Source organism: Montipora capricornis, chromosome 3 (genome assembly GCF_036669925.1).
Source record: "Montipora capricornis isolate CH-2021 chromosome 3, ASM3666992v2, whole genome shotgun sequence".
Lineage (NCBI taxonomy): Eukaryota > Metazoa > Cnidaria > Anthozoa > Scleractinia > Acroporidae > Montipora > Montipora capricornis.
The window spans coordinates 40,758,704-40,771,203 of record NC_090885.1 but is presented as its reverse complement, the minus strand read 5'-3'; the positions used below and the strand labels follow the sequence as shown (position 1 = coordinate 40,771,203).

The window sequence follows — 12,500 nt, the reverse complement described above, 5'->3', positions numbered from 1 at the left end:
CGCAAATGTTTTATGCAGTGAAGTGTGCTTTCGAGCAGCAGAGTGGTTAACACAACAACATAAATAATAATCCCCAGTTCGCATGGTAAACTAATGCGGTCAATTTACTGTTCTGACCTCGAAAAAAAACAATATGTTCTTGACTTATTTGACCTTGAAAATTGCACACGCTAAGTTGACTCCTACTAAATCACGAAACCTTATTAGATTAAAATATGCCATATTTGAAAGCGAAGTAAAGTGTATTTATCGGTATTCATACTCGTCGTTTTTTGTTCGAGTTTGAGTGTCAGCTATTAGTGATAGATTATGTTATGGTAATGTTGAAAATTCCCTTCTGTCCTTTTAGATGGCAAGTAGACGCACGCTATGTCTTTTGGAGGCATCGAAACTAGGTCTCATCCTGGATTATGATCCAAGTGGTGAAAGAAATCGGTGCTTTTACGTGTTTGGGGAAGCATTTAAGAGTTGATAAGGTTGAAGATGTTATTGATGCATTGGAGAACTACATGCTTCATAACAGGCTAGTTCCTGTGGAAAATGAGGTAAGTGTGTGTTTCATTTTGTACAGGATTCAGCCCCGGGGGGTGGGGGGGAATCCCATATAAAAGCTATACTGCCGCCCTTCCGGGTAGGGTTTTTAGACCTTTGGCTCGTAAACAGGGTAACAGATTCAAAACATTTTACATTTTTATCACAAACAGGATCTAAAATTTGGCATAAATTCGAGCAAAGACCTACATGTACCTTATAATCATATAAACAGGGTATCATATTTTAATTTTTTCCAGCACATTTTTAGGCATAAACAGGGTCATGAGCTTGGCGGAACCCTCTACCCAAACTTAGGTTGAGTGCCTTTCCCTGGGATTTAAAAAATACTCCGGTTTATCGGTTTATTTTTTATTTTTCCAAAGTTTCATTCTTTGGTCTCATACTGATAATAAAGTTTCGAAATAAGAGTACCAGGTACCATTGAGACCAAAGTAGCTGCACCGCAGCTTTTTTACAAGAAAAAGAGAAACAATTACAAGGTTAAATATGTTGTTGCTAATGGACATTGACATGTAAGTCCAGAATGAAATAAAGAATCAGAATGGAAGTAGAAAAATAGAATAAGATAGATTTCTTCTTGTGGTTTCCTTCAAATCCATCTATTTCTGGATTTGTACATTTTTTCTTCACTATGAAATCATGGGTTAAACTTTATTATTATCATTATTATAGACTTGAAACCCTGTTTGTTGTCTGTTATAATGCAGGATGATTCATTTGCATCAGAAGAACTGTTTGGTTTTCTCACCGATGGGGACTTTCAGGCTCTAGGAAGACGACCCAACACATGGCATGACTGTGTTATTGCCCTTAGAGATGAGATGGCAAACCATGTTGTAATTCAATCTGCAGCCTCTCTCTTTGCACTGAATATCCACATCATTGATGCGATGGGTGTAAGTACCATGTTTTGCTATTTACCCTTAATTTTCTTGAGGGTGGGTTTGGGGGAGAAACTGCCCCCCTTTTCTAGGAGGGTTTTGCCATTAACTGAAATCCCTGGATCCACCCCAGATTTTCATAGCCATGTTTGCATTCATTTTGGACCACTCAGGGGTTGAGGAAAACCCCCAAGCAAGCATTTGAAAACAGAAGGCTCTTTTGTTGCAATTCCAACACCCACACACACACACACACACACGATACTACAATTGTAGTCAATCTGTCTAAGCAAATTGACTGCAATTGATTGAATCAATTAAGTCAGCAAAATCAATGATAATTTTTGTAACAAATTTTACCCCCCCCCCAAAAAAAAAAAACCACCAACACACCTGATACTACATACGTGGTCACTACAGCATGTTCAGCAAATTAACTACAATGTATTGAATTAGTCAGCAAAATCATTGATAACTTTTGCTTTTCACTCTTAGCGAGAGAATATAACTGCCCCCTTATGTGATCATGGCAAGGAGGACGTACATGTTGCATACACAGGACATCATTATATGCTGCTGGCACCTAGTCCTAGGAATGCCAATTTTGTGAATAATGGTTCTTCTGTTACAGGTAAACATTTTCCCTTTGCTTATTCAAGAAAAACACATTATGGTACATTTTGTATTGTACAAAGGATGACAAAAATGTATGTTGTCCTATCTGCAGTACCTGTGAAAGACAAGGGAGCTCAGCCATTCCTTTATTCAGGACCTGAACTTTACAACCCTGGTGTTAGTATTTTTAGAGGCCAGCCAATGGGGGTAAGTTCCGGCTTCAGATTTTCTGGTAACTTTTAAGATCCAGGAGTCCACTTAAATCACAATCAAGGATTACACATTAAACTTCAGCTGTGGTGCACTGATCCTTAAACCTACATCTATTGACCCCCAACAATGTTGTCTCCCTCCCCCATTCTTTAAGATGCCCACTAAATAACCACAGTTTTGGTGTTGGCATTCCATACAGTATACTTTAATGTTTATGTGACCGTCACTCACCATAACATGTTACAATTTCAATGAACCCAAATTTTTATATTTTGTGTTAAAATTTCATAACAATATAGTTTTGATCTTTGTCTCAAAAGTTGGGTAATGTACAAATGGATATCCTAGATTGTGCAAGCAGCATATCCAATTTCAGTTTTAAGATGCTGGACACAATGGGATATGTGCAGAACGTCATCATATCTCAAGATTCTGTTGGCTGTGGTTCTCCCCCATGTCGCAAGAGCTGCCACCATGCAGTTTGGATTTTGCACAACGTGTTCATATTTTCTAGAAATGAACAATTGATCTATAAAAAAAAATTGTCGAAGGGGGAATGGGAAAAAGTCCTGAGCGCTTTCCCAGGGCAATTACCATTAGCACGCCTGCCAGCAGTCGCCAACCCGACCTATAGCATTAATATTCGCCTCACGAAAAGAGAAGCAAAGTGTGCTGTATGCAACAAGACATTGGTGCATGGTGATCTGCAAGCGTCAACTGAAGGTCCCTACCGCACAATAGAGCGTAAATGGATTTTACGCACATTTTTCTTTTGCCCGCGCATTAGCTGTGTAACAAAACTTCCTAGAAACTCCTACATTACTCCCTTTTGTCAGACCACAATGTCATTTCGTTATGACCCGAGTTTGACGGAAGAACAAAAACGTCGTGCTATGGTCATGTGACATCTTAAAAAACTGGTAGGCCGTCAATGCAATGGAGGGTCTTGCGTTATATCGAGTACGACAAATCACAGGCTCCCCAAGCTGAAAATACGTGGTGTATGCGACAGTTTGTGTATATAGAGAATTGTATGGGAAAATCACCGATCGTAAAAAAATTGTGTAAATAACTATCTCATTTGAAATAAAGTTTTCCTACCTCAAATGTGTGACCAACTTGTCTCTTTTGCCGAGTTTTGAGCCATTCTGACGCCATTTAGTGAAGTGATCCGGAAGGCCGTTACTGAAATAATAGGAAGGCCGGTAACTCCATCCATCGCCGGCCAGACCTCACTCCACAAATTGTTTTCTCCTCAACAGGAAAAGTCCCGAATCACAATAAAAACAACAGTTCCATAAAGCCCAATAAATTTCACTCCAAATACGTGTGTTTCGGCGACGAACGAAAACTTTGCCTTAAAATTCACCTCTTCGGCTTTCCTCAGAGGCTTGTGACCGGGCAGTCAACAACGGAAACTCGCAAAGTGGTTTCACCCTCAACTCTGATTGGTCCATTTGAATTTGACCGCGCGCTGGCAACACGACCGTTGTTGACTGCCCGGTCACAAGTCAACAATGGTCGTGTTGCCAGCTTGTTGACTGTGTAAAGAAAGACTGCAAAGGCGATCGTGTCGTGTCGTGTTGCAAGGTTCGCACGTTTGGCTTGCATGGCTCGCATGGCTCGCATGGCTCGCACGTTTGGCTCGCTGGCTCGCACATTGGCAAAACTCGTCTAATACCCAGGCTTTGCTTGTGATACACATTCAAAATGGCGGCCATAACAACCGTACAACAACTTCTTGAAAGTCTCAATTTTCAGATCTATCTTGGCAGTTTTTTAAACGAAGGATACGATGACTTAAATCAGTTACTTTCTATGGATGAATCCACAATCAATGATGTTTTAACTGAAACTGGGATGGCTGGGAAAAAGGGACATCGTATGCGATTTTTGCAAGGATTGACAGACTTGAAGAAAAATAACTCCGACTGTGGTAAACATAAGGAAATAAATAGAAAAGAAGCACCAAGAAAAGTTCAACAAAGACAATCAGTTAAACTGATATTTAAAGTTTTAGGAGTATTTTATCATTGGTTCATTTATCCTTTATTCATAAATATTTACAATTTTGTCATCCACACTAGCTAGTTATTTATAAATTCTCGGTTGATTGTCCATTTTTATAGAACTCATTGTCAAAGATGGTGTCTTTGTGAGTCTTGAGCCTGGAGTAAAAGATCCTGATCCATGGGCTCAGTGGCTGGTGCCAAATGCCCACTCACCACCATTAAGATTTTACAATGACATTGTTCCAACTTTGTACAAGAGTGCACATGGGAAAATTCCAAACTTCAAAGAATAGTTAAAGGCTCGGCAAAAGTTTCGCTGGGAAATCAAAGAAGAATTACAAGATCTTCATAAAAAGATGAACAGACTTCAAGCTGATAGCTGGGGCGTAGGGTATAATGTGACACGATACAAAGAATTTCCTAAAGACCCTAATTCTGGAGATGTACGCAGGGCAGAACTAACACATAAGAGTTTATTATCTGTTCGCGGAGACTGAAGGATGCAAAGATGAAGCTTGAAAAAAGAAGAGAAAACCTCTTCACATCTGAACACATATGCTATGATTGGGCTAAAGATGAAGTTCAGTTTATTGATGAACAGCTAAAAGCTGTAGAGGATATGTCTAATGCAATTACCAAGCTTGAGAATGGATTCCAAAACACACTTTCTCTGTTAAAAAAAAGGTTTTCTAGTGTACATGCAATGGAGTCTGAAAAGAAAAGAAAGAAAAGGAGACAGAAAGAAATGCAAAACAAGAAGAAAAAGAGAGCCCAAACAACAGCAGGCAAACAAGCAACAAAGGCATTATTGAATCAGTTACTGAAGGCAAGAAAACTGTACTAAAGCTTTCAGATTTTAATCTTGTGCATTTGAAATTGTCTCCAAAGCTTCGCTTACATGGTATACAGTACTTATTGAAAAGCGAATGTCTAGATCACGAAGCTGTGGACAAATTCAAACAATTTGAGAGCATGCTTATGGTACGAAAAAATATGTTTTACAAGACAGATTCCCATCAAGATATAGGGGAGAGTGGTGTGTCAGTAGGTGTAGAAGTAAATGAGACTAATGATGAAAGCAGTACTTCCACTAAGCAAGAAAGTGATCAAGATTAACAGAACAATAGTAGTTTATGACAGATGGTTTTATGTACAGATTCTATAAGAAAAGAGTTATTTTGATATTAATGATGAAATGATATATGAAATGAATCATATATGAACTGCGGATATGAAATCAAGTGAAGCTATGATCTTCGCAGTGATGAACGCAATTTTTACAATTGCGTAGAGAAGCCTGAAAAATTCAGGACTTCAACGGGGTTTGAACCCGTGACCTCGCGATTCCGGTGCGACGCTCTAACCAACTGAGCTATGAAGCCACTGATGTTGGGAGCTGGTCATTTGTGGGTTCTAATGGTCCCGTGAGGAATAAATCAATGATGAAATGATATATGAAATGAATCATATATGAACTGCGGATATTGTAAAAATTGCGTTCATAACTGCGAAGATCATAGCTTCACTATTTTGACATTGTTGATATATAGTAATAGATATGGAAATTTTTTTGATTTTGGCTATTTTTGATAAAAATGTTCATGTTATAAAAAACAACTATTGAGAAAGCTGATTTTAAATACATCTATATGTTAAGTATACAGTTTTTATCAGAGTTTATAGATTGACATTTCACTTGTTGAAGTAAAATAATATTATAATTTTTCAATGATAAGCTTACCTTTTTATTTTCAGGTACCCCCCTTCAAAGTCTTATTTTTTTTCACTACCCCCCTCTTAGGCCTGAATTTTTTTTGGGGTCCCCCTATTTTCTCATCAGTGCCAACATTTTTTTGCGAATGCTCCCTAAGCGAGGAGCAGAAATCTTGTGCCATCACAAGAAGAGCTGATATTCATAAAGCAGTCAAGAGTACAATAAATATAATTTGTGACCCATCAAATCCTAACTATAAAGCCAATTTAACTGCTGAAGAAATTTTGATAAGTGCTGGCGTTTTTGAACAAGATTATTATTGGGCGTTGGCTATTTCTAGTTATCCAGATTTTGAGTTGCATCTAAAACGCCCGCCAGACAGTTGTTTTATCAACAACTATTTTATCGCAGGCATCAAAGCATTTGCAGCAAATGTAGGTCTCCAGCCATTATTTAATCACTATAAGTGTATAACATACATTTGTTCATATTTCTCAAAGGATGAAACTGAATGTTGTCAGGCTATAACAAATGCTGCAAAAGAAGCTAGAAATTCTAATTTAAATTTTCAAGACAGTCTGAAGAAAATAGGTGCTGCTTTACTATCTACTAGAGAAGTAAGTGCACAAGAGTGTGTATACAGGTGCATGCCAGAATTTTGGTTCAGGAAAGTATTCCCTAAAACACTTTTTGTTAACACAGACTTTCCCCAAAATAGACTGTGGATACCAAAGAATCAGGATGACCTCGAAGAATTACAAGATGACAGTACAGATATCTTCAAGTCTAACATTATTGAGCGTTACAGTAACAGACCAAAGGCAATTTTATCTGTTGATAAACTTTGTTTAGCTGAGTTTGCTGCTTTTTATTATAAGGATTACAAAATTCCAGGTGATGAGACAAATGATGCACAACCAGATATTTTTACTGATCAAGTTGCTGAATTACAACATGGTAATATATGTACCTATACCACAGAAACCCTGCCAAACAAGATCAAATTATTGGTTACCAATGAAGTCATGAAATGCAAGAAAATTAGAGCTGTCATAAGGTTTCATACACCCAACAAACAAAAAGAACCAGAAAAGGTCTTTCATCATTTACTCATGCTTTACTTTCCTTGGAGAAACGAGGTTTTAGACCTCACTGGCCCTGATAATACCTATGCATCCAAGTTTTTTGAGACTGGCGTTCAACACATCGTTGATATCAATAGATCAAAGTTTGAACAAAATGCTGATGAAGTGTTGGAAGCCCTTGAATTGCTTAGGAATAATGAACTTGGTAACTTACACTCGTGTGGTTCTATTACTGATCAGGAAAATGCAGACATACAACGTGACCTGGAAAGTGATGTATCATTGAATGAATCATTCCATGAGCAAGATCCTGAACATCTTGGACATCCACAGTTTAGTCAACCACATACATGTAATGCAATTGTAACTCATTCACACCATTCAGATATCTCAGATGATACCCCCACGAATCTATAAGATCTCTCAATAGCAATCAGCGCCATGCATATAACACTGTCTTGACATGGTGTAGAACTAAACTGATCCTAAACAATAGCAACCAAACAAATGAAATTGAACCTTTACATTTGTTTATTACGGGAGGAGGTGGCACAGGCAAAAGTCATGTCATGGCAATTTATCATACTGTGGTAAAAACGTTTAGGCATGGCCTGACAAACTTAGAAATGATACCAGTCCTAATGATGGCACCAACTGGGGTTGCAGCTGTGAATATTGATGGCACAACGATGAATACTGGCCTAGCAATTTCTAAAGACGTTAGAGACAATCTTCCAGCACTGTCTGACCAAAAGAGAACACAGCTACGAATACTAATGGCACAACTCAAGGTTATTATTATTGATCAGATTTCTATGGTTTCAAACACAAAAGACTAACAGAAATTTTTGCCACCCCTAACAATAGGCTCTTTGCAGGAATAAGTATAATTGCTGTTGGTGATCTCTATCAGCTTCCTCCAATAGGGAAACCTATTTTTGCAGATAACAAAAAAGAGATTATTTGTCTGACAAATAGAATTTTTATGGTTTTCTCCCTGGCCTTTGGTGGTTTAATATTAGCATATAAATGGTAATCGTGCATGAAATCTGTTATGTATCAATGATTGTTATGTAATACCAGAAGGCACGTGGCAGTCATGGGTATGGGAGATTTCATTTTATTAAACCCCCACTAACTTGTGTCACGTTCATAAAGTGTTACATTACTGTTAAGCTGCCATTCATTCCTGTTTTCTTTGGTGAACACGTTTGTTTCAGTACATTTGTTTCAAATCTCTCTTTTTGTTTTTTGCTGCTGTGCGTTTTCTCATCGCCCATCTTGACGCTTAAATTCTGCTGAGGTAAGTTTCTTTTGATATTGATCGTTGCGTATTCCCGTTTGCTTTACTCGCGGTATAAATTTTCAGACAATCCCTTCTTTGCTTGGCGCTGCGGCCATGTCTGAAGTTGTTCCCACTGCACTCATTCTAGGCCATTCTTTCATGAAAAGGCTAAAACGCGACTTACATCAAGGTTTTGATTCCTGAGGGTCTTGCGATTTCAATCTTTTAGGGACTGCCTCGGTTCGTTTGTATGGCATTGGCGGGCGAACTGTGCAGACGCTACAAGTGAATGACCTTCACGTGGTCAGGGATCTCGCTCCAGATATTGTTATTTTAGAAATAGGTACTCACGATTTTTCGAAACTTCCACCAGAGAAGGTTGGCTCTGCTATCGAAGATTTGGTGCGTCTGTTTCAGAGTGATTTTTCAGTTCGCGCAATCGGCGTCTGTTATGTCATCCCATGTGGCATTTTCTTCCCGTATGCTCTGTCGTTTTGGCGTAAAGCAACGATTCTGAACCAATATGTTAGTGTCGTTCTGGCTGATTTACCCAATATTTTTTGCTGGCGTCACCCTGAGTTCAATAATCCCCATAAAGATTTCTATTTGGCGGACGGGGTTCACTTGAATCCATCTGGTCAGTATTTACTGTACCGCAGCAAGAGAAAATGAGGGGACAGAGACAGAGGCTCAGGGCGTTGGCCGGGATATGTCATGTCCATGAAAGTTATTTTTAGACGATCGGAAGTCTGTCTTCCGAGACGTCCGCGTGCAGTCTTGCCTCGCTCTCAGGTTTTTAGTGAAAAGAGAGAATGGCGACATACGTGGAAGGCTGATGAATATTCATCATGTCTTTTCAAAAGGCAATATACAGGCGTTTAGACTTCGGCATTAATGCAAATAATGACCCGATGCCAAGTCATTCGAGCGGAACAACCCTGGGTTTTGTCGAAAATCCGCCGTCTTCTGGGATGATTAAACGAAACATTGAAACTATCTTACCCAGCGATAGCAATGCCAACATGGATAAGTCCGTTTCTGTTGGGTCTCCGGTCCAAAAGGCACCAAGAAGGAGTCCGCAGCTAAGACGAAGTCATAGACTTGCTTTAAAGGCACTAAAAAGAGTTTTAGTCAAAAGACGAAAGCAGGCCGAAGAGCGTTCGGAGGAAAAAGCCGTCGAAGACCTGCACAAATCCAACGAGGTGACAACGTTGAAAGGGCTTGAAAAACGTATCTCTAGTCTCAACAGCTCCCTGCATTGCGATTTAGAAGCAATTACGGGTCACAAAAGCAGTGTAGTTCTCAGTGTTTATCCTAGAAAGGAAAAAAGCTACACGGAACAGCTCGGAAGTTTCCAGCCAGTCCGGGTGCTGTTTGGCCCAACCAGACATTACAAGTTCCAAGTTTTTATTTATCAAACATTCCAAGAAGGAACTATTGATTTACGAGACAAGACGGCTGTAAAAAGTGTGATAGATAAGTTACGGGTTGAATCTGGTTTTGTGATGTGCCCTGGCTTAGCAGTAGTGCAGGTTTGTTCGTAGAAGGATGCTTGTTTTACGTGAAAATAGGAGAAGCATGTACGAAAACGAACGACTGCAAAGACAACAGGCGTCCTCCAAAGTAAGGCTTTCCGTGTTGAGTCCAGTAAGCCAAAAAGCTAGCCAGGATAATGTGAGAAGAGAAAGGAAGAACTTCCGGCGAGTGGTGGAGAGAATGATCAAGCGGACGTCATTCACAGTTAATGAGCAGCAAAACAGTGAACTTGTTAAGCTTATTGAGTGCATAGAATCTTCCAAAGAAGGCCAAGAAGAGCTCACGAAAGTATTTGAAGAGGGCGAAAACCACAAGCCCGGAACCGGAAAAGTACTCAGCGAAATGTGGCAGATGGAAAAAGAAGCTTTCTTTAAAGACAAGAGAAAGAACGGTTAGCTAAAACATTTTGATTTTTATTAACTGTCAGCGTTTTTGTAAAACCTTAAACATGTTAACAGACTTTAAATGTGCTGTGTTTCGCCAAGTAGACAGAGATCAAAATACCTGACAGACATTTTCAGTTAGCTATATCATGATTGTGTTTATTTTTCTTGGTATTCCTATTTCGTCCTTTACGCTTGCTAAAAAGGTTTCAAACTATCTTATGTAAGATTATTATTATTTTAGTTTAAATCTGTGATAGCTGTCCTTTGTTTAATTACATGAACCTTTTACTCCTGTATGCTTGGCTTTTAGAGACCGGAAGACAAGGTAACAGATGGTCATCAGCAACAATCCGAATTGGTAGGTTTTTAATGAGCAATGATTTAGTGACATAGATGTGTACTAGTTAAGTTAAAGTAAATACAAGATGCAGCTGTGTTAGATTGTTTGCCTGAAAATGAAACCCTGGTATAAATTTATTTTATATTGATTTTTAAATTTGTATTTAAATTGACAGGCACTTTAATGCAATTATTTAATTTGTAATTAATAATACACTCTACATCCCCCCTCAGAAGCAATAGAATTTATAATGTAGTGGGGATCTTTATACAAGTACGTCCTTTCTGTTGGGGAGGCATGGATGTTTTTTGTAACTGGCATACTAAAATTTTTGCCATGGTTTGCAGTCCAGTGGCATATAATATGTCATCATACATGCACTGTCAGGTCTGTCATGGCCAGTGTCTTAATTTTTTTCATTGTGCCCTTCATTTAACAGCTCTGGCTATTTACACCAGAAGCCCTGCTGCATTTCGTGCAGTTCGCAGCCTTGGAATACTCCAGTTACCATGCTGCAAAGAGCTTCAGCGAATCGTTAGCCGCAATGCAGATGGTCCCGGAATCCATGAGCAGTGTATTGCTAATCAAAGTGAAGCTTACCAAACCTTTTGTGAAAGTAAAGTGGCCTCTGAAGGGAAAAAACCGCTTGGAATTGGAGTACTGATTTTTGATGAAACAAAGGTCAGTGGAATGTTATTTACAAATAAGTATATATACTCATGGATCCAAAGCATTGATCGTTTGTTTTAAAATGATAATTTTGGCTAAACATGAATGTTCAAATGCATGTAGCTTATTTATAAATGATCTCTTCAAATGTGAATATTTTCATCACATCTTATGTTGAAGTGAGTTTTTTCCTGACACTGAAAAATGACACTGGGGTCATGCAGTGATTTTGGAGTCTTTAGCCCAGGCTAAAATTCTTCATGTAAACTTTGCCTAATAAACTGGGTTTGGATTTGCCATTTAATCACCCCTGGCCATTACCTTTTTTCTCTCTTGATGTATTTGACCACACAGGTGCAGTCCAAGGTTGTCTGGAATTCAATGAATTCTACAATCAAAGGTTATGCCATGAGTCCAGATGAACTCCCTTGGTTACATGATGTATTCATGAGTATAGGAGAAGATTTTGACCAACAAAAAACCTCCTACATACTCCAGTTTTTATGAAGGGACCTAACATCCAAATTTGATGTCATTGGTCCATACTTTACATGTGCTGGTTCCTGGGACCACAAGTTTCTTCTGGAGTGTATTATGAGGACGATACAAGCCTTGACCTTGTATAATTTTCGAATTCGAGTCATTGTGTGTGATGACGCATCATCTAACCTTGCACTTATCAAACTGCTGTGTGGCTATGGACATGACCAGCTGCCACTGAGTGATGGTGAGGACCCATTTGCAGTCTCGGCATCATTTGAAAACCCGTATGAGGGTGACGAGGACAAGCGAGTGTTTGTTGTAATTTGCCCCTCACACCAGGTAATTTGACTTTGACAACTCTCACTACATGTTCACATGTATAATTGAGCCCTCACTGGATTGACAGATCAGTGATCACAACTTTGAAATATGTTACATACATAATGACAATAACCCTGTTTTTGTAGTCATGCAACTCAAAAACAACATAGATTCACTTCTTGGCCTCCGGCACTCTGTGTTTAAAAAGATTATATTGCTAACCACTACTGCGATTGAATCACACTTTAAAAATGGGCTATTTGTGGATATAAATGCCTGTTTCCACTCTGATTTCAGTAGAAAATGTTGGTGCCAATAACAATGTATTTTCCTATTTTCAAATGTAATGTGAAATGAAATCTGTTTCAACATTTTTTAATTGAGACCTGAATGTACAAAATTAAA

General features: G+C 38.8%; 2 protein-coding genes across 2 annotated transcripts in view; both read left to right on the top strand.

Moving 5' to 3' along the window:
* The first annotated feature begins 9,938 nt into the window (after nt 1–9,938).
* Nucleotides 9,939–12,500, top strand: part of LOC138040276 (uncharacterized) — a 3,692-nt gene continuing 1,130 nt past the window's right edge. Inside the window, exons 1-4 of the mRNA XM_068886031.1 lie at nt 9,939–10,287; nt 10,593–10,640; nt 11,062–11,303; nt 11,646–12,113. Of these exons, the coding sequence (XP_068742132.1) occupies nt 9,939–10,287; nt 10,593–10,640; nt 11,062–11,303; nt 11,646–11,798 (792 nt within the window). The 3' untranslated portion in view covers nt 11,799–12,113. The remainder of the gene's footprint in view (nt 10,288–10,592; nt 10,641–11,061; nt 11,304–11,645; nt 12,114–12,500) is intronic.
* The window catches only part of LOC138040275 (uncharacterized), a 3,461-nt gene continuing 2,846 nt past the window's right edge, over nt 11,886–12,500 (top strand). Inside the window, exon 1 of the mRNA XM_068886030.1 lies at nt 11,886–12,113. Within this exon, the coding sequence (XP_068742131.1) occupies nt 11,886–12,113 (228 nt within the window). The remainder of the gene's footprint in view (nt 12,114–12,500) is intronic.